This window comes from Rhinichthys klamathensis, unplaced genomic scaffold, assembly GCF_029890125.1.
Source record: "Rhinichthys klamathensis goyatoka isolate OS25496 unplaced genomic scaffold, OSU_Roscu_1.1 h1tg000029l_1, whole genome shotgun sequence".
Lineage (NCBI taxonomy): Eukaryota > Metazoa > Chordata > Actinopteri > Cypriniformes > Leuciscidae > Rhinichthys > Rhinichthys klamathensis.
The window spans coordinates 1,075,874-1,096,717 of record NW_026606579.1 but is presented as its reverse complement, the minus strand read 5'-3'; the positions used below and the strand labels follow the sequence as shown (position 1 = coordinate 1,096,717).

The 20,844-nt window shown below is 43.2% G+C and overlaps 1 protein-coding gene across 3 annotated transcripts in view; it reads left to right on the top strand.

Annotated features, from left to right (window-relative positions):
- The window catches only part of ano2b (anoctamin 2b), a 49,187-nt gene that overhangs the window by 3,531 nt on the left and 24,812 nt on the right, over positions 1-20,844 (top strand). The window contains exons 1-13 of one of the 3 annotated variants that reach the window (XM_056245216.1): positions 251-659; positions 3,000-3,098; positions 3,314-3,471; positions 3,632-3,686; positions 3,942-3,993; positions 4,629-4,684; positions 4,769-4,816; positions 4,902-4,966; positions 5,240-5,374; positions 5,810-5,970; positions 13,499-13,581; positions 14,074-14,154; positions 14,553-14,639. In XM_056245216.1, coding sequence (XP_056101191.1) covers positions 633-659; positions 3,000-3,098; positions 3,314-3,471; positions 3,632-3,686; positions 3,942-3,993; positions 4,629-4,684; positions 4,769-4,816; positions 4,902-4,966; positions 5,240-5,374; positions 5,810-5,970; positions 13,499-13,581; positions 14,074-14,154; positions 14,553-14,639 — 1,107 coding nt within the window. In that variant the 5' untranslated portion in view covers positions 251-632. Of the gene's footprint in view, positions 1-250; positions 660-2,999; positions 3,099-3,313; positions 3,472-3,631; positions 3,687-3,941; positions 3,994-4,628; positions 4,685-4,768; positions 4,817-4,901; positions 4,967-5,239; positions 5,375-5,809; positions 5,971-13,498; positions 13,582-14,073; positions 14,155-14,552; positions 14,640-20,844 lie in introns of those variants that run through there. The other 2 variants (XM_056245214.1, XM_056245215.1) reach the window with 2 other exon arrangements.

Here is a 20,844-nt window from a genome sequence, read left to right as displayed (position 1 = left end):
CTGACTTAATCATCTGAGTTTTTCAGATAATTTAGAATCGGCTTTATAAAACAATTAGGGGTGCTTTTTTTTTAGCATGTCAACTTTTTTATTATCAAGCATGATGTTTTAAAAACATTGAGGTAGCCTATTAAACAATGTACTCTATAGCATAATTTCCCTTGGGAAACCTGGTAAGGTGGCAAGATGTACCTGTAGTGAAAAGCTTTGTCATGATTACTTTCATCGTCTTCATTATCATGATCACTGAACCCTATTCAACACTGTTCTCCTACTTTGTTTGATCACCATCATTACATAATGTTTTGCCCTGGCGGTTCTTTCGAGGTGTGCTCTGTGACCGCTACAAATACCTGCAGTCAGACACTCTGAATTATTCAGCCGGTAACTGAAGTTTGATTGCAGGCAGCCTGAACAGGGACAGCGGGTCAAGTCACACATTAACCATGTCTCACCTGCGGTCTTCCTCTTATCTCGACACATTGTTACAGTTTACTATCACTCTGGCGGATACACCATCTCGGATAACTTCAGGAGTTTTAGAAAAGGCTAGTTTGGGTTTATTGTTTCATGCGGGAGCTGCCTGGTGGACTGACTTAATTGGGAGTGAAGTTTTGTTTTGAATATCTTCAATGCTCAAGGGGACGTCACTGCCGCAGGTATTATGTTTCAGGGGCAGCGTGTTTGTTTGTCTTAACAGCCCCGTTCTGATGGATAACATTGGCTTTCTATGGAGGCAATAAATATACAAGTTTAAAAACAACAAAACCAGAGGGAAAATGTGTTGAGAAGGCTTGTCCTGTAGTTTATTGCTATTTGGCATCAGCTAGTGATTGCTGTGTTCTTTTCTGCAGGGATCTCTTTTGGGGTGTAACTAGTGCTCCTTTCTCAATGGTGGGAATATTCGTGCTCTAGGTGTGTTATGAGCATTATTGCTGTCAATAACAACAAATGAAACAACATAATCATGTTCACAAGTCTGTCACGTAAAGTCTAGTCTCACGTCCTTGATGTCGAGTTCAAGTCAAGTCACAAGTCTCTTTCAGTAGTTTATTTTAATGTATTAAAGGTTAATTTGATCTGTAAATCTGTACATGCACACTCAATAGAAAATTTCTCATAATTTTTCTTGATTAAATGAATGAGTTTAATTTTAAATGAATGGTAACTATGATAACTGGGATTAGTTTTCCTTCAAAGCTATACCATGCTGAACCTACATTTAACCTGATATATTTGCTTTATGTGGCACAATTTCAGATATTCAAGCAGTTTCTAGAGTAGATGCCAGTGCTTCTCTGATTATCTGTGTCTGTAAATCTTACGACATTAAACCGTGTTGAAACGCTTCTGTGTTACAGGAGAAAATGATGGCATAATCTCACTAGAGTTACAGCATGCACAAGAGACTTTTATCTGAACAGTGTCTTCTCCTTGTAGACCTAATATCTGTTCACAAGTCTTTAATTTGAGTCGAGACTCAAGTCAGACTATTTGTGAATTAAGTGCCTCTTCAGTTTGAATCTCAGGCTAGAGTTTGCATCTCTGGTGTGAGCCATGTATTCTCAGGATTGTGTCCGGTCAGAGATGTTGTTTCTCGACTCTTTATTTGAGTTAATTATGCCAAATGTCAAAGGCAGGGCTCACCCTGCCATGAAGAGCTGTTTCCGCTCACGGGTCTTTGGGAGCCCCTCAAATGTCAGTCGCAGCCGGTTTCTGTAGCGATGGCTCCCGCTCAGACTGTGCTCAAATCGACCTAATTGCCTTACCCTGCTGAGATGAAGTACTAATTGGAATATCTTATCCTAATTAACCTTCTCAGATCCACTTGTTATTTTTATCTCTCCTTTGTGGGTGTGTGTGTGTGGAGGGGCAGAAAAAAAACAGCTGTGGTGTTGGAACGCAGGGGACGGTGAGGATGTCCTCAGGTTTCAAATCATCTCTTTCTGTCTCATCACTCTCATCTCATCTCAATGTCTCTTTCAGTTTCATCTTGCTTTCTTCTTAACTCATGCTTCTCTAGATGGCATGGCTGACCACTGCCAGACAGATACAGTTACTGTCATCTCTGTGTGGGCACGACGTAGCTTCAGTGTTGGATTTCATGGCTACAACTTGCAAAAAGAGATCATTTCCATACCCCCCAAGTTTATGTAATATATATAGTCCCTCTTTAGGGACTCTCAGATGGGCTTGATGACAATCTGCCACTCTTTTGACATCGATACTTCTAATCTGGGTTATTTTCAGTTTATGTGTTTGCTGTCGATTAGCACCAGCAATAATTTCCACAGTATGTTTAACAAATGAGAAATATTTTTACGGAAAAATACTTTTTATAGATAGCCAGGAAGCAAGTGGGCAGTAGCAATTGAATCTAGAAACTAGAATAACTTAACCTAAAAGAGACAATTTAGACATCTTTGTAGTTCAGGTAACATATTTATGTGCTTTAACCTTAAATTCCATGACCCAAAAAGAAGAATGCGTAAAGGGCCTGTATTGGAGTCCGTTGTTTTCCTGTTTTCCATGTAATGAAAGCATTTAAGAATTTGCACAAATGCAAAAATTGTACCTTTAGGGGTACAACAGCTTGTCACTGGGGCAGTACCCTTAAAGGAACATCTTTGTACCTTATTTACCCCTAAAAGGTTCATAGAAGTACCCCAAGGGTAGGCTACATATTACAACTCTAAGGTACTAATGTGCATATTTTAGGGGTAGATAAGGTACAATGTTGTCCCTTTAAGGGTACCGCCCCATGCAGGCAGTGACACGCTGTTATACCTCTAAAGGTACAATTTATGCCAAAATACTGCGGTAAGTCAATGTTTATCTTGTCTTTATTGTCCTCAACCAAAGTTTATGTTAAGAACAGATTTGTTGCTTATGCTTAAGGATTTTTTTGGTTTCTCTGAGTGTAATGTTTTATTCATAAAATGACGCAAATCAATATGGAGGCATTATGTCAAGACCTTTCTCTTCGATTCTTTCCCCAGAACAAGACTCATGGTCAGGCTTTCATCCGGCTACATGCACCTTGGCAGGTGTTGAGCAGAGAGGCAGAGTTTCTCAAGATCAAGGTGCCCACCAAAAAGGTAGGATACAGCAGAGCTTTCTCTTATTTTCAAGACAGACACGGTTTGTCCCTTTGGGATGTCCTTATGTGAGCTCTCCACAAGCCCTCAGAAGTCCCTGCATGCGTGTCTCTGATGTATGTAAGGGAGAGAGGGAAAAGCACAAACGAATAATGCTGATTGATGATCTGAGGCTTTGCTGCTGATTTTGACTGAAAATGTTGTCTCTTGTTCAGAGTTACGAGTTGAGGGAAGATAAAGGTCTGGCTGCCACCATGAACGAATTGTGGCGGAAGTTAAATCAACCGTTCCAGCCCAAAGTACCACATCAGGAGCAAGAGCAAAGCCGCACCAAGTTCCTCTCTCACTGTTTTTCCCGGGACAAGCTCCACCTGTGAGAGCCTGGCGTGGTTGGGGTGATGTGGGGTTAAATGTCATCAGGGGCCACATGGGATTTTCTTCCTTTCTTAGAGGACTTGATAGGATTTGTTTGATTGCCAAAGGCATCTGTGTAACTCATGGATGTCTCATCGCTATTTTTGGCCTTTTTGCAGGTACAACATCAACTCAAAGGACACCTTCTTCGACAATGCCACAAGGGGCCGAATAGTGAGTCTGTTTTGCTTTGCTCATGAAAATTCTGTTAATTCAGAATGGTACAATTTGATACGTGTTCTTTGGTTGATGAAAAGAGAACATGATATACAAGAGGGAACAAAAGTTATTTGCTAGCAGCAGGGGATTGCCGTCTCTAGGCACAGTTCTAGGAAACCAATTCCGCCGGGAGTTTTCCAGGAACAATTTTCAGGTTTATTGTTTGCTTGTATCTCTCTCACTCTTTCTCTTTCTTGCTGTCTGCCTCAGGTGTATGAAATCCTCAGACGCACCGCCTGTGCACGGACCTGCCAAACCATGGGTTAGTAATGCATTAATCCATAACCTAAGTACGGACTAGTGTTCAGGGAATCCTCAGGATATTCAGGGCCAGAATGTGAGCTTTGGAAGTGGGCTCAGTGAAGTTGGGACAGAGTGCAACACAAGCCCATGCCATATGCTCCCTTGGACCAAGCCACAAAGCAGACGGACCACCGGGGGCTATTGGGAGATCGAGGCTATCCGGCAGAAGGGATGACTTGGTGCTCTCTTCAGTTCCCCCTCCCTTTCTTTCTGTCTGTCTCTCAGACTTTCTCTTACTCGGTTTCATACAAACTGAGTAAATTGGGTCATAAAGTTCTGGGATTGGGATCCGAATTGAAGCCGGGTCCATTGAGGTGGAAAGAGGGGGGCAGTGGGTAGTGGTCTTTCCAGCTTGTTGCTGGGGAGCTACTTTATTAATTGTGGGCTAATCACCAGAGCGTACGTGTCGTTCCTTTGAGGACTGATTAATTACTTTGATTAAAACCTGTGTTCTACATGTCAGCTGTCTTCCGCCTCCAGGACTCTGGCTTTCCAAACGCAATGAAGTTGGGTCACTTTAAAGTCATAGCAGTCAATCATTAATCCCACAGATGATGTTGAGTATTTTAAGGTGCTCCCTTTTTTGCCTTGCAGGTATCTCCACGCTGATAGCTAACGGGGTTTATGATTCAGCATTCCCACTGCACGATGTGAGTTGTTTTTTTCTGGATTCCTCTGCTTTACTTTCTTTCTCCTGTCAGGTTGATTTGAAATGTGTTTTTGTATGATTACAGGGAGACTTTCGCCCCACTGGACAAGCCGAGGGGAAGAACGACAGACAAGTATGCTGCTATTGTGTTGCATTTTTTTTTTATGAATCCGAAGGGAGAATATGGTCAAATTCTGTATTTTTTGTACCCTTTTCAGCTGTTACATGATGAGTGGGCAAGATATGGTGCTTTTTACAAGTATCAGCCTGTTGATCTTATCAGGTAACTGTCAAATCACTTTGACGCATTCTTTATGCATATCTTCATTTCTAATTTACATTTTTGAACTTTTTTTTTTAAGTTTGCATTGGAATGTAGAGAATACAAGTGACTTTGATTTTAAAAATACATTGAAATATAATATAGTTGGATATAATGCAGCTCTTACCTTTGGCACATAGCTTTTAATCAGGTTTGACTTTAAAACGTTTGGCACCTCTGCTTTTAGATTAATATTTCATTGATGCAACACACACTCCCATGTGTAACCTTTAGGAAGTACTTTGGAGAGAAGATAGGTCTCTACTTTGCCTGGCTTGGTGTCTATACTCAGCTTCTGATGCCTGCATCCGTGGTGGGCATCATCGTGTTCTTCTACGGCTGGGCCACTGTGGAAACAAACATACCTAGGTATGTGCCAGTAAAGCCCACCGAGAACTGGGCACGGGTCCCTGTTGTGGGTGGGCACACGATATCTGCCAGGTTGAGAGTAACTAACTGTGATTATTATATTCCACTGATAATAAAATGATAATACAAGGAACATAGTTCTGGTGTTTATGTTGTTGCATCTGATTCACAGAATTAATTTATGCTAGAATTGCAAGTGTTCTAAGAATGTGCTCAGCATGCATTTGTGACTGAAACATCTCAGGGGAGCACAGGAATATTATGATCCTTTTTAATGTCAGTACTTATTTGAGTACACGGTGAACCAGACAATTTTATTTTTGAGACCACAGTGTTTTCTGTCCAGTGCAGTCACAAGATAAAATAGTGGGCCATAATCCATTTATTTTGTTGGACTGTTGCATGGCTGTGTCTAATTTTGTGTGTTTCTGCCAGCCAGGAGATGTGTGACGAGGATCAGAACTTCACTATGTGTCCCCTCTGCGATCGGGCATGTGACTACTGGCATCTGAGCACAGCGTGTGGCACAGCGCGTGCCAGCCATCTCTTTGACAACCCAGCCACCGTGTTCTTTGCCATCTTCATGTCCCTCTGGGGTACGACCTAAAAATCCCTCTAGTTTCATTATCTCGATGTCTATTGTTTTATTCCATCATTGACACTTGATGAGTCTGATTCTCATATGAGTACAATTCATACATCAGCATTAACTTAGGGGTGTCAACTGATTAAAAAACGTGAAGATAATTAATAATTTCTACAGCAGATTATTGCAGCAGACAAAAACAGTAAAAGTGGCCTTACAAATCAATATATTGTCTAAAATGCATATTTTTAAATGTATCTTGACCCAAACTTTCCATTCACCTGCACTCTGTCTTTGTTTTTGAACACAAAAATGACGGCCCTTAGGTATTAGCCATTTTTGTATATTATTTACTTGAAGAGCTGCCTCAGATCTGTTTTTCAGTCCTATTGAATATGAGACCAGTTCAAGCGGTTAGCATTAACATGCAGAAGTGCAGCAGTCTCCATAGTGATGGAGTTGAAGAGATGTTGAATGCCAGAGAGTAGTGTTACCTCTTTCTGTCACCGCCTGAGTCCACGCACGGGCCTGGTCGATGGAGGCATTGTGAAACCGCTCAATTACTGACATTGACCCATCTTTGGCACCTGTGTGGGGTAGCAGAAGCTATACATTATTACTCATACAGAGACCCCCAGCAGCATGCATAGAGACTGCATCTGTTCATATGTAGGTATTGAGATGTATTAATTAGCCATCCAATACTGATTCAAAGCAAACACACACTGTTTAGGTCTTTTTCACGAGTTCACACTTACATAAAATTAAAGGGAATAAAGTATAATGCGTATTTGGCGTGCTGTCCGGGGGGAGGGGTCCGAGCTCGGAATTCGGCCCGAATCCAGAGTACTCCCCCACTGTATGTAAAGTGGTTTAGGACTAGAAGAGTGGAGAAGGGGTGGTGGAGGGACGCTGCTAAACTGTCAGAGAAATGAGGTGAGACTGCTGAGTCTATATATACACGTTTTAATCATGATTGCTGAGTGCTCTCCACCCGTGTTAATTATCTGAACGTGCTTCTCCCGAACTTTGTTAACAAAACATCATATTGTGAAGATTTAAAGGCATAGCTCACCCAAAGAAATTCTGTCAGCTTTTACTTTCTGTCAAGTCGTTCGAAACTCGTTTGAATTTCTTTCGTCAGTGTGTATTTTTAAGGAATATTCTATGCTTTACTTATATCTATAGTTTTAAAGTATAATCGAAGTGAATGAAGACTGGGGCTGTGGAGGAGAAACATTCAGTGATCTATAAAAAAGATTCTCAACAAATAACAACTTAAATTTCGGTCTGTCGGTCACACAAAGCTATATCGACTTGTATTAAATAGTGCACATGTCACATGGATTCCTTCATAGGATGGAAAAGAAAATTGTGTACATTCTGCTAAAAATCTCTTTTTGTGTTTGACTGAAGAAGAAAAAAAACATCATGCATATTTGGAATGATAAGTTAGTAAATAATGACAGAATTACTAATCATAAATAGTGGTTCCACATATTCTCTACTCAAATATTTCATATAGCATGAACTAAACCCAGGTTGTCAAAATAACATACGTTAGGTGTTGGCAGTCAGAAGATGGTACTGGTTACATCCACAGCACTCCCATAATACTTGCTTTTTGATTATTATTAACGCAACTTAAAATTGAATTCTCATTAGCAGGTTCTCAACTCAAGCACATCTCAATACTTCACCACAAGGGTAATCCTGAAAACCACCAACATTACAGAAACTCTTTTAAATACTAACACAATAGAATATTAAACAGTAACAAGTCTTCCCATTTTCTCATCACATAAAATGCATAAAATAACACTTTATTTTATATTTACTCTCTCTAGCCAGCCCAATGCAAAGCATGATGGGAAGTGGAAGTCATGTTCCCAGTTTTATACTTTAACACAACAAAAATCATTCACGGAGTTTCAACTCAAAGAGATTAAGAAAATTTGTTGAACATGATGAAATATGAAACGAATTATTTTGGATTAACTTGTTTTATTTAATTAAACTGAACAAGCAGAATAACGTCTCAGGTTACGACTGTAACCGTAGTTCCCTGAGAAAGGGAACGAGACGATGCGTCACTTGACGCCTTGGGAACGCCCCCAGCGTGCATGCGTCTGAGCATCAATGTCAACTAGTCCAATGGAAAGAATGAGCGTCACGGGCGGGTGACGTCATGACCAGGAAGGGATAAAGGCTCACCCGGTGAAACGCGGCATTAGCTTCAAAAAGTCGAAGCAAGCCGATCACAGGGAAGCAGGAAGTATGGCAGGGTGACGCATCGTCTCGTTCCCTTTCTCAGGGAACTACGGTTACAGTCGTAACCTGAGACGTTCCCTTTCGAGGGAACTCTCGATGCGTCACTTGACGCCTTGGGAACGAGAATACCCAAAACGCCAGAATTCCAAGTACCTGAGTGTCAGTCTATTGAAACTAAGCACTAAGCACCTGAGAACCTGGGGCAGCATCCAGGTCTAAGCTGTAAAACCTAACGAATGTGAGCGGTGAGGACCAGCCTGCCGCATCACAAACGTCTTGAAGAGAAACTCCAAATAGTAAGGCTTTAGAGGCCGCCATACCCCTCGTAGAATGAGCTCTGACCGCCAAAGGACACGGCAGGTCAGAGTACTCGTATGCAAGTGAAATAGCCTCAACTATCCACTTACTAACCGTCTGTTTAGAAGCAGGAAGACCCTTCTTAGGTGATCCAAAGCAAATAAATAACTGGTCGGACTTCCTCATTGACGATGTCCGATGAACATAAGTATCCAGTGCTCGCACTGGACACAAGAGGTTCAGCCTTTCCTGGTCCGCAGATGTAAAAGGAGGAGGACAGAAAGCCTGCAGCACAATAGGCCTCGGAGTCAAGGTCGGCACCTTAGGGACGTATCCCTGTTTTGGATATAAGAATGCCTTGACCATCCCCGGTGCAAACTCAAGGCAAGTGGGGGAAACCGAAAGGGCCTGAAGGTCTCCAACTCTCTTAAGGGACGAAATAGCTAGCAGAAAGATAGTCTTAAAGGTAAGAAACTTCTCTGAAACCGAATCTAAGGGCTCGAATGGAGCCCTAGACAGGCCTTCTAGTACTAAAGCAAGATCCCAAGCTGGCACCCTAGTGCGAGTTGCAGGCCTTAGCCTCAAAGTGCCACGAAGGAAACGTGTAATCAGGGGGTCTCGACCCAACGATGTACCCCCCACCAGGGCGTGGTAAGCCGCAATGGCCGCCACGTAGACCTTGAGCGTGCAAGGACATAGACCTGACGTAAAGCGCTCCTGCAGGAACTCGAGTACTGTGTTCACAGAACAGTTAACTGGATCCCACTGATGTCGGTGACACCATACAGAAAAAACTCTCCATTTAAGCGCATATAGTTTCCTAGTAGCTGGAGCTCTGGAGCTTAGAATGGTCTCAGCAGCCTCAGCTGAGAGACCACTCTCTATGAGTTGGGCCCCCTCAGAGGCCAAACCCACAGGTTCCAAATTTCTGGTCGAGGGTGAAATATTGTGCCCCCGGCCTGAGACAGAAGGTCTCTCCTGATCGGGATCTCCAAGGGAGGACCGTCTAAGAGATGGATCAGGTCCGCAAACCAGATCCGACTCGGCCAGCGTGGTGCTACTAGCAATAGGCTTATTCCGTACTGGCGGACTCGTTCCAGAACTCCTGGGAGCAGAGCAACAGGGGGAAATGCGTACAGACGTAGCCTCGGCCACGTCTGCACCATAGCATCCAGCCCCAGGGGGGCTGGGTGAGTAAGGGAGAACCAAAGTGGACAGTGCGTCGTATGCTGAGACGCAAACAGATCCACCTCTGCTTGGCCGTAAAACTCCCAAATTTTCTCCACCGCCTCGGGGTGGAGTCTCCAGTCCCCTGGCCTCAGCTCCTGCCTCGACAGGATGTCTGCCCCAATATTCTGGTCCCCAGGAATATACACTGCCCTCAGGGAGACTACCTTCCCCAGAGACCACAGGAGGATCTGGTGCGCCAGCTTGCAAAGCGGACGCGACCGCAGACCCCCCTGACGGTTCAGATAAGAGACCACCGATGTGTTGTCTGTACGGACGAGCACATGATGGCCCCTCAGGTCTGGGAGGAATTGCTTCAACGCATTGAAGACGGCCATCATCTCCAGGCAATTTATGTGCCAAGAAAGATGATGACTCCTCCACCGACCCTGAACCGAGCGGCCTTCCATTACCGCTCCCCAGCCGGTGAGGGAAGCATCTGTCGAGATCGTAACTCGATGGCAGAGAGCTCCCAACACCGGACCCTGGGTTAAGAACCAGTGTTTTCTCCATATAACCAAGGCACAAAGGCATCGCCGCGTGATCTTGATCATACGAAGTGGGTTTCCCCTCGGGGAGAACCCTCTGGTCCTGAGCCACCACTGCAAAGGTCTCATGTACAGCAGGCCAAAAGGAATCACGTTGGACGCTGCCGCCAAAAGACCCAACAGTCTCTCGAACTGTTTTACAGTGCGTGACTGGCCTAGCTTTAGCTCTTTGGTGGCTGTCAGGATAGCAGCTACACGAACGGGCGATAGAGTGGCCCGCATCGTCACTGAATCCCATACCACACCAAGGAAAGTGGTTCTCTGTACTGGAGAAAGCACACTTTTCTTGGCATTGAGCCTCAACCCCAACATCTGCATATGAGCGAGAACGACACCTCGGTGCCGAACCGCCAACTGCTCTGATTCCGCTAGAATCAGCCAGTCGTCGATGTAGTTCAGAATACGTATGCCCTGAAGCCTGAGAGGGGCTAGAGCTGCATCCACGCATTTCGTGAACGTGCGGGGTGATAAAGCTAGACCGAAAGGAAGAACCCGATATTGGTATTCTTTGCCCCCGAAAGAAAACCTTAGGAACTTCCTGTGCTGAGGGAGGATGGAGACATGGAAGTAAGCGTCCTTCAGATCTATTGTGACAAACCAGTCCTCGGATCTGATTTGAGTCACGATCTGCTTGAGTGTCAGCATCTTGAACTTGAGTTTCTGTACTGAACGATTTAACAGACGAAGATCTAAAATGGGACGCAACCCTCCATCCTTTTTTGGAACAATGAAATAACGGCTGTAAAAACCCGACTCTCTGTCGGGTGAGTACACCTGTTCTATAGCTTCCTTTGCTAACAGGGCCTTTACCTCTTGCTCCATTACCAGAGCCTGCTCGGGATGCACCACTGTGGGCAGCACCCCGTTGTAACGAGGAGGACGAGAACCAAACTGGATTCTGTATCCTTTCTCTACAATCTGCAGGACCCAACGAGAAATATTCGGCAGAAGCTTCCACGCTGCCAGAAAATTTACTAAGGGAACCAGCCTCTCGAGGCTGGTCTCTGGTGTTATCGAGACGGCTAATTCCGGAGCCTGAAACATAATGGCAGGAACTACCTGAACTGGCCGCTCTAAGGCCCCCCTCAGAGGGCGCGAAACCGATGCTGTGCCGCAGCATAGCATCAGCGACTCGCTGGAGACCGCTGCACCCTGAAGCACCGAGGGTGGCAGGGTTGGCAGAACGGTCTCGTGAGGACCCCGAAATGGAACGGGCACCGTATAATGAGGTGTACACCGCTCCACTTCGGTCGGGGCTGTCCTCACAGGCCTGATGCATGAACATCAGGACCCTTTTTTTTTTTGAACCGAAGCCTTCTTCGCCTGAAGAACGGTCCTCAGATTCGGCTTCGACTTAGAAGACTTCGGTTGAGAGGGTTGCGTCCGTCTCCAGTCTCTACGTGGAGGTGCACGAGACGCAACACTCTCTTTCTGATGCACACGATATGATGAGCTCGACGGCTGGGGCTGCTCACGCCCAGCAGCCCCAGGGGGCTGGACCCGGCGAGGGATAAACTTTTTAAAAACGTCAGCTTGTTTCTTTGACTCCTGAAATCTCTCGACGACCGCGTGGACTGCGTCGCCGAAGAGACCAGAAGGTTCAAGCGGAGCATCTAATAAAAAAGCTCGATCTTTTTCTTTAATTTCAGACAGATTTAACCATAAATGTCTCTCAGTAGCTACCAAGGCTGCCATAGACCGCCCAATTGCTCTGGCGGTCTCCTTAGTAGCCCTGAGAGAAAGATCGGTAGCCCGACGAAGTTCACGAATATCGTCATGACTGACTCCCTCACTACTATCCAGATCCCCCAGCAGGTCAGCTTGATAAGCCTGGAGCACTGCCATAGTATGCAGACATGCTCCAGCTTGACCTGCTGCCGTATAAGCTTTACCCACTAACACCGAAGTGGCTTTGAGCGGTCTAGTGGGCAAAGCCGAGGCTTTCAGAGACGATGCGGGACCAGGGGAAAGATAACTGGCTAAATTCTCTTCCGCCTGGGGCATCGCCTCATAACCATACTCTTTCAGCCCTCTTATTCTCGAATAAGTGTTAACTTGAGGGCTGAAAAGACGTGATGAGTAAGGTTTATTCCACGATTTAGATATTTCATTGTGCAAATCGGGGAAAAATGGAAGCCCTCGTGGTGGAGATAATGTGGTGGAAGATAAAAAGCGCTTATCTAATTTGCTTTTAGGACGAGCGCCCTTCTTCTCAGATGGCCATTCAATATTTAATTTCTCTACAGCCCGCGACATAACATCCACCAGCTCATCATATGCTGGGGAAATAAATTGTGAATCTCTTTCCCCCATGTGTGTGCTTTCACTCTCCAAACTCATCGCATCAACCTCCTCGGAGGAAGAGCAATAAAGTAATGGAGGGCTCTCTCCCCGGGCGGAAGAAACCGCAGAGCGTGCTTCCGACACCGGGGGGAGAGCGTTGGATCTCTCGGGTAAGGAAGGAGAAAGAGCCCTCGGACCCGTCTCCAACCCCTCCGAAAGTTCCTTTTGCGATCCCCAGGAATGCAATCTCCGCGCTGCCTCAGCAGACGCGGGTCCTGATCCCTGCGGATCGCGAGCCTGCCCACTCTCTTTATCAAAGAGTGACAGGCGAGAGCGGAGCATGCGAAGCGGTAACATCTCACAATGCTGGCACTCAGCCCCGTCGAAGGCTGAGACCGCATGCTCCACTCCCAAACAAACGACACAAAGCTTGTGTGTGTCCCCACCCGTTAAATAACGCGGGCAGGGAGAAGCACACTGTTTGTACACTTGTTTAGTTTCCATCCTTTTCCGCAACAGACAACAGTAAATAGACAGAGACAAAATGACACAGATCGCTTTTGCTGAGACACAGAAGCTAATGCCGCGTTTCACCGGGTGAGCCTTTATCCCTTCCTGGTCATGACGTCACCCGCCCGTGACGCTCATTCTTTCCATTGGACTAGTTGACATTGATGCTCAGACGCATGCACGCTGGGGGCGTTCCCAAGGCGTCAAGTGACGCATCGAGAGTTCCCTCGAAAGGGAACTCATTTTAAGTGTCCCTTTAATGGTTTTGTAGATGAGATGTGATTTATCTTACATTAGGAAATGACACTTTTCCCCTTATAAATCATCTTTTGCTTCTCTTTTCCCAAAAGTCTCATATTTGTCAGCACTCATTTACTGTATGCCTCATCTCTCTCTCTTTAGCTGCCATGTTTCTAGAGCACTGGAAGCGCAGACAGATCAGTTTGAACTATAGTTGGGATCTGACAGGCATGGAGGAGGAGGAGGTACGTTCTCACACGTACACAGTCACATTATGTTACTCACTAGTATTTGCATGTCTGGATTACAGCGCAGTGGCCATGACCTGATTTCAATGACAGTGTTTTTTTGACACTGACCGACTGAAAATGACTAATGCTGACTGTTATGCGACACAATGGTGCCCCTATCCAATGGTATTAAAGTTTATCCCCCAACGCTGTGTGTGAATGTCCTCATGTGTTCTCGGCCAAAAATGGACTCACCAATTATGTTAACTTGTTGTTTCTCTAAACGCAATCTTTCCCGCCAGGAAAAAGCGAAGGTTTGAGTTTTATGTTTGAAACTCTCTTCTTGCATACTGCTCTTTGAGATGTTGAGTCTGACTTTGCGTTGTGTCCTTGTGTTGCCCTGGATTTTTTACCTGTTTGAATGGTTTGAAACTCCTCTACCTGCAGCAGTCCACTGGGTTTCGCAAAGAGTAGAAAGCAATTGCCTCTTTGTCCTTTTCTCTTTAGGAGCATCCCAGACCGAAATACGAAACAATACTCCTTCAGAAGAGGCAGAGTAAGAAGAAAAATAAGAAGAACAAAAATGAGGTGGGCAGGATGTTTTTTTATTTTTTTTTACTTGCTTTATGCAGGCATTTCATTAATGGCTGACTTAAAAAGATCTAAATATATTTCCTTTTGGCTTCTGGCTAAGGAGCAATATGCAAATGCTTTATTGAAAAGAGTCAAAAAGGGAACTGCCATGGTTGTAGGGGCAGAGATGAGGGGGTGCCAAATGCTGTGGGCCTTCCCATCATGCACTGCGCTGGCCTGAAGCATTTGGCACCGGCGCCTTTGGGGCTCGTAGGCTGCACTTTGCGTTGGTGATGCCCAAGAAAAAAGAATGATCTGGTCTGGTTTATGGAAAACCAAGATTTGCATTGTTAGCTAGAGTTTTGTCCTCTGTCGCCAGCGATTGTGTGACGGTTAAGATCTGTGTGTTCCAGCCTGAGAGAGTTGTGGACGAGAGCGGGGAACTGGGGAAGGACAAATGGAGGCAGAGGTTACTGTCAGCCATGGCAGCTGGGAATCCGGTAAATGGTGCTCTCTCTTTCTCTCTCTATCTCATTCTCGCCTCAGTCTCTCCAGAGCCTTGTTTCCACCTGCTTGTGTTACAGTTTCTATATAAAACTCCCTAGTTGTGAGATTGGAAGGTTTTGAACTGTAATGCTGTGTGACAGCATCCTAACCCAGCAATCCAACTCGGTCTTCATTTTGAAAGTTTTTTGCTCTGTCTACAGGCAAAAACATTGTTTCCTCATGCACTGGCCAGTTTTGAGATTTTGGGCTATTTGGCTTTTCATAATGTGTTGTTTCAGACCAGTGGAAAGAAATCCTCCTAAATGCACTTTTAAATGTTTATTACGCTATTTGCGCCTGTACATTTGAATCAAAATACTTATCTTTAAAGGATGTTTCCTCAAAATAAGTTTTTCCCTTATGCACTGAGCCAGAAACCTCCACTTTAGTAGCACTAACCAAACTTTCCAGTTGTATTCCTATCTATGTTCTGAGGGTTTTTACAGGGGTGCTTGTTCATATATCATTTGCGTGACACATATACAACAAGCCTGTTCTGTAAATGTATGCAAATTAGTGCATATTTAATTGGATAATGCCTAATTTGCATATTTTTAAGCATAAGTTTGCGGCATGAGTTTTACACGCCGGTCTGTTATTGTAGGGACATCGACGTTACATTTTCATGCCCCTAAACATAACGTGGAACAAAACTAACCACTGTGATTGGTTGCTTTACATGTCAGTCATATGGCATCTGGGTGGTCCTTAGCCAATGAGAGCTGCTATGGAGTCCAGACTTTCTGCCAGCAGTCTGTTTTCTGGCTACCACTTTCTCTGTGGCTGGCCAATTTGAGCGACGAAAACACAAATTAATAATAAAATTAAAAGAAATATCTGTTCATCCTCCATAATGCGGTTACTATTTACATCTCATATCGTCTGTAAACTCTTGCATTACCAAGGCAATGACTTATGTATTTGTATAAGGCCTACATTCCAAAGAGCTCTGTTATCAGCCCTACATTGGAAAATGATTTGACCCGACATTGGAAAAGCGGCTCATTAGATAATTGTTTTGCCTCTCTTTCTGTCCTGTATTATTACCATTTCCTGTCAATAACTTTGAAAGAATAACTTACAGACCCATCACTCATGCACAGCACTTTTAGTGAAAGAATTTGAGTCCCATTTAATTTGCAAATGGCCCATGTGTCTGTCAGAGGGGCTCAGCTAGGTGGGGTGGTCACAACAGGGTCGTTGGCATGAGAAATACGGCCGTCTCTCACTCCTGTAATCCTCTTGCTGTAGGACGTGCATGTCGGCTAATACAATTAGATCTCGTCAGCTCGCTCTTTCGGTTTCACGTTACCCAACGTTAGTCACGTCGTATAACATTAAAGGTCAAGTGTGCTTGTGAGCTGTTTAGTAGTAAATGCACTGCAGGTCACTATAAAAACATATGCTCAGTAAATAAATATGTTGTCCAGGAAGATCTCATTAGATCATACTGATCACACATAAGGTGTGAACCTCAGAGATTTGAGCGTTTCGATCGGAAAATGTAGGTTGTGCTCGTCAGTTTGACATCATTACTTGTGGCCGTTGTCATGCATGAAGTGTAATAAGGCAAATAAGCCAAATAAATGAAGACTTGTTAGTTGATACATGACGTGGCTTTTAAACAGGTACACCAGCATCCGTAGCCTTGTTACTCTGTGTGTGTGTGTGTGTGTGTGGGGGGGGGGTTACGAGTCCAACTGTGTTAGTAGTTCAAGCTTCTTAAGGTTTCCCAGGGTTTGTAGAACATTAATCCTGGTTTAAAATCAAGCCTGGACTCACTGTGGGGTTTGTTGCCTTAAAGATTATTTTTTTTACAAAAAAAAAAAAAATCTAAATTCAATCCGTTGGGAATTAAAATGTTTACAAGGCTGCTACAATGAGGGCTTACAAGGGCTTATATAAAAGTCACTGGACTGGATTTGCTAAAAGTTCTTGGCACCAAATCTTAGATAGTCAAAAGAAATAAGTTAAAGGCAGTCAATAGCAATTAAATATGATATCCTGCAGAACACCATACTGTGCTTCTTATGTCAGATTTATCTTCCCATGATGGCATGTAAAAAAAACTGAATATCCATAAAACAAGATAAATGTAATTGTGAAGCAAAACTATTTAAGTCTTGTTTTCAGAGACTATATCTTCAATTATTGTTTGTCCTTGTATATGCAAATTGGCAATGCTATCTATATTGTAAGCATAAACCTCTATAATTATACTAAAAACTAAATAAGAAAACAAGCTTTTTTATGCAATTTTGGTTGTCAATAAATGGTGTATCTTGTAAAAAATCATTTGTTCTGGTTTCATCTTGCATCTATATTCCTTATTAAAACTTGTTTAGAACAGGAGACATGCCTGTGGCATACTTTTGGACAGATTTAGTGACCTTTGACCTAATGTGTTGCCTATTTTTTGTTTTAGGGGCCTTTGTGTCCAAGTCGTCACTTGCATTATGGCACTTTTTCCTCATTCTTATGTTTAGCTACTCTGCCCCAGATATCATGGCCTACGGTCAGTCCTGACCTAGATGTTCTGCAGAACCTTAAATCAAGACCATACATCCTAATGACTTAATTCAAAACACCCTGGACTTAGATATGTAGTGTTCTTAAAATCAAATCAGCATGGGCAGTTTTGGTCGTTGTAAACAGAGCAGTTTTTACTTAATCTTTATGTGGGTGATAAACAAGCAGTAGTTCAGTATATTATCCAGCACATATTCACTGTAGAGCAAATAAGCAGCAGTCACCAGGGTCCAGTTTGATGCTCATCAGTTTCTGACCGCTTTCTGTAAGCGATGTTGTGGTGGATAGGTTGGAAAAACTACTACACACAGGATTTCGCGACTGAGCGTTGATAGACCTCCTCGTGTTTCTCACAGCTCATTTGTTTTGCTACAAAGCCCCCAAAACTCTTGGAATAAAGCAATAAATACTGGAGAGGCAGTACGTCTTGCGACCCCCCACATCACTCATTTAAGAGCGACACGTGCGTGTATGTGTGCAGTTTGTGGTGACTGCGAAGAGAGCGGATGATGAAAGGTATTTAGTTCAGGGAGTAATAAGAATGTGTGTGCTTATTTTTCTTCACACACATGCTGAGTATGTTTATTATATGTTAACGTGTGAAGTTTTCTATGAGAGATTAGAGACTTGCTGTGCAAGTTTAAGAGATGAGAATTAGATCCAGTGCAGTTTGCTACCAGCAGAGAGCACTAGACTCCAGTGCGTTTTTGCATATATGCAAGCGTCCTTCCAAGCCGGGCTGCACGCCAAACCTCTGAATTAAGCAAAGTCCTCACATCTCCATGGAGACACGGGACGGGGACACTCGAATCCCACTCCCTCTTACGCTCGGTTGGGTTTGCCCTTATCTTCGGCTCGTTAAAAGCCTTTATCGCATAACTATGTCATCTTGGCAGCTATCTTTAGGACACATTAGTGACGTTTGTTAATAAAATGCAGCACACCCTTTGCGTGGCTAATTTTAGAACAAAATGTTTTCATCGCCTCCAGAAGCAAAGTAAGGGAACATTACTCATTATCTTTGAGGAGGAGAGTTGCATTTGCTTTCTGAAAGTGTGCATCTGGCTCGGTAGGAGAAGATAAAATGATTGACCTCTAACTGAGTATTTTGTGCTTTTCCAATGCAGATGGGATTTTTTAATACATTCTGCCTTCAGTTCTATTCACTCTAGGTCCAAAGGCCTAAAACTCTCTTTGGCCAAATATTGAAAGTTTCGTAGCAAAGATATTCAGAAGATATTAAGACAGAAACAGTAGCAAGTAACATCTGTGTATTGTGCTTCTCATTCAGATTTACCTTGCCCTAAATGTCATGTAATAACAACCTTTATACACTGAAACAAATCAAATAAAAGATTCAACTCATTTTTTAAGTCAGTTTAATGTAATTGAAGTTGAAATGACTTAAACATCCAAGTTGATTATTGAAAATTTAAGGCAGCAACTTTTTTTTCTGGTTTTATTAGTGTCTGATCATGCTGATATTGAAGTCTGAGTAGGAAGTCTGCAACATTTAATACACAGTGTTGCATAATTGAACTGTGCTTCAAATGTCATTCGTCCTATCTATGGCCTGGTGTGTTCCTGCACAAGCCGTTTATTAGAAAGATAATGATCTGAAGCATGTAGGTTTCTTTGCGTATAATCCTGCTCTGGTGGTCTTCTCCGATCAGAGCAGAGAGCTGGAAGGAGATGAGAGTGTATTTTAAAGGGATTTCAATGTGTCAGATGGGGCTCACATCAGATTATTCCCTTCACTACCCGACTCCCAAATCTTCAGACAATCTTCAGTCAAGCCGCTCTTAATGGACCTTCACCTCTTTTATCGCTCATAAAGACCATGGAAGCTATTTTCGTCAGTCCACCAGTCTGAAATATTCACTAGTAGGCTGTGCGTGTGTATTTCTAAGACAAATTCAATCCTTTCTGTAACGTTTCTGTATTCTGTAAAGCTGTGTGTGTGGCGGCTTACATGTTCTAGGTTGCTAGCGTGGGCGCTGGCGTGGTTCCGGTTCTTGTTCTCTCTCGTCTCTGGCTTACAGTATGCTTGGAGGGTGGGGGTTGAGAGAACGGGGCGTACAGTGACGTCAATGTGAACACGGCATCTCTGCAGAGCGACATATGGCGTGGAGGAAATCCCCACACTGGTGATCCTGTCACTAATTTCCCAAAGGGCTTAGTTGGGATGCTTGTGTGTCGTCCGTTTGTGAGAGAGCGTGTGGCGACCATGCGCTAACAAAACCTGAGCCCATTGACATTTTTATGTCTGCTGGGCAGATCAATGTGGGTGATGTCAGGTTGACATGAAGTCTCATCAATGAAGAGATCATCCCATTACAAAAGGCCACAAGTCGGAGAGTTGCTGATGTGTAGCTTTTATATACACTTGTAGGTTCCAAAAGGGTGTTTTGCAGCAATGCCAAAGAAAAAACATTTGGGTTCCGCAAATAATCTTTCAGTGAATAGTTCTTAAAAGAACCACTATTTTCTTGATGTGAAGAACATTAACAATCTAAAAATTTTGTGCAATGGAAAGGTTCTATTGATGTTAAAGGTTATCATAGATGCCAATAAAGAACCATTACTGAATGTAACAATGAGTTTGATTGATCAAAATCTGGTCTTTGAGAACATTTTTGAGCATTTCCATTTGTTTTGTGTAAATGGTAGCTGTAGATGTCACAACTTCTATGCAAAGATGAGTTTACCTTTCTTTATCTTGTTGTCTTTTGAGTAACATTTCTGCAAAAAATCTCTAGACAGCCAAAATGAAAGACAAAGAAAGTTGCACAGCATCTTGACTTAAGCTTAAGGAAGCGATATTCTCCATCCGACAGCTGTTGTGCACAGAGGTATAGCCCAACCCACTCTACAGTCACCGAGCTGTTGAATTAATCCACTGATCTATATCCAATATATAACAGACAGACAAAGGCTGCTGTCCTCCGCCCATATCATGCAAGCACATAATCACATGTGAACCATCCTTCCCACTTTTTTAATCTATCAACCTCTTTTGTCACAATGCCTTTGAGTTTCTTTCAGGAACAGTGACACTGACACTTTACTTTGGTTGCAGTTTATTCACATTTTATATGAAACCAATCAATTCAATCTCATGAGTTTCTTAATTTCATCAGTCAATTTCAAAGGCTGAAACAACATTGAATAAAATTAAATGTGGAATTTTTTTTTTCTTCATTTACATTTTATGCACTTGGAATATGCTTTTATCCAAAGTGACGTATTGCATTCAAGGTAAAACATTTTTCAGTTCATGCATTCCTTTTTTATATACTAAAGTATATTTTTACATACTGTAGTTTTATTGTGCCAAATAGTTTAACTGAGAATTTTTTGTATCCATTTGTTTCACTTAAAGGTATAGTTCACTCAAAAATGAAAGTTATGTCATAATTTACTCAACCTCAAGATGTTCCAAACCTGTATTAATGTATTTTTTCTGCTGAAAACAAAAGAAGATATTTTGAAGAATGTCGGGAACCAAACAGTTGATGGTCACCGTTAACTTCCATAGTATGGAAAAAAAAAATACTTGGGGCCCATCAACTGTTTAGTTACCCAATGTCAGGAGCCAATCAGAACCCTCACAAACCACCACGCAACGAT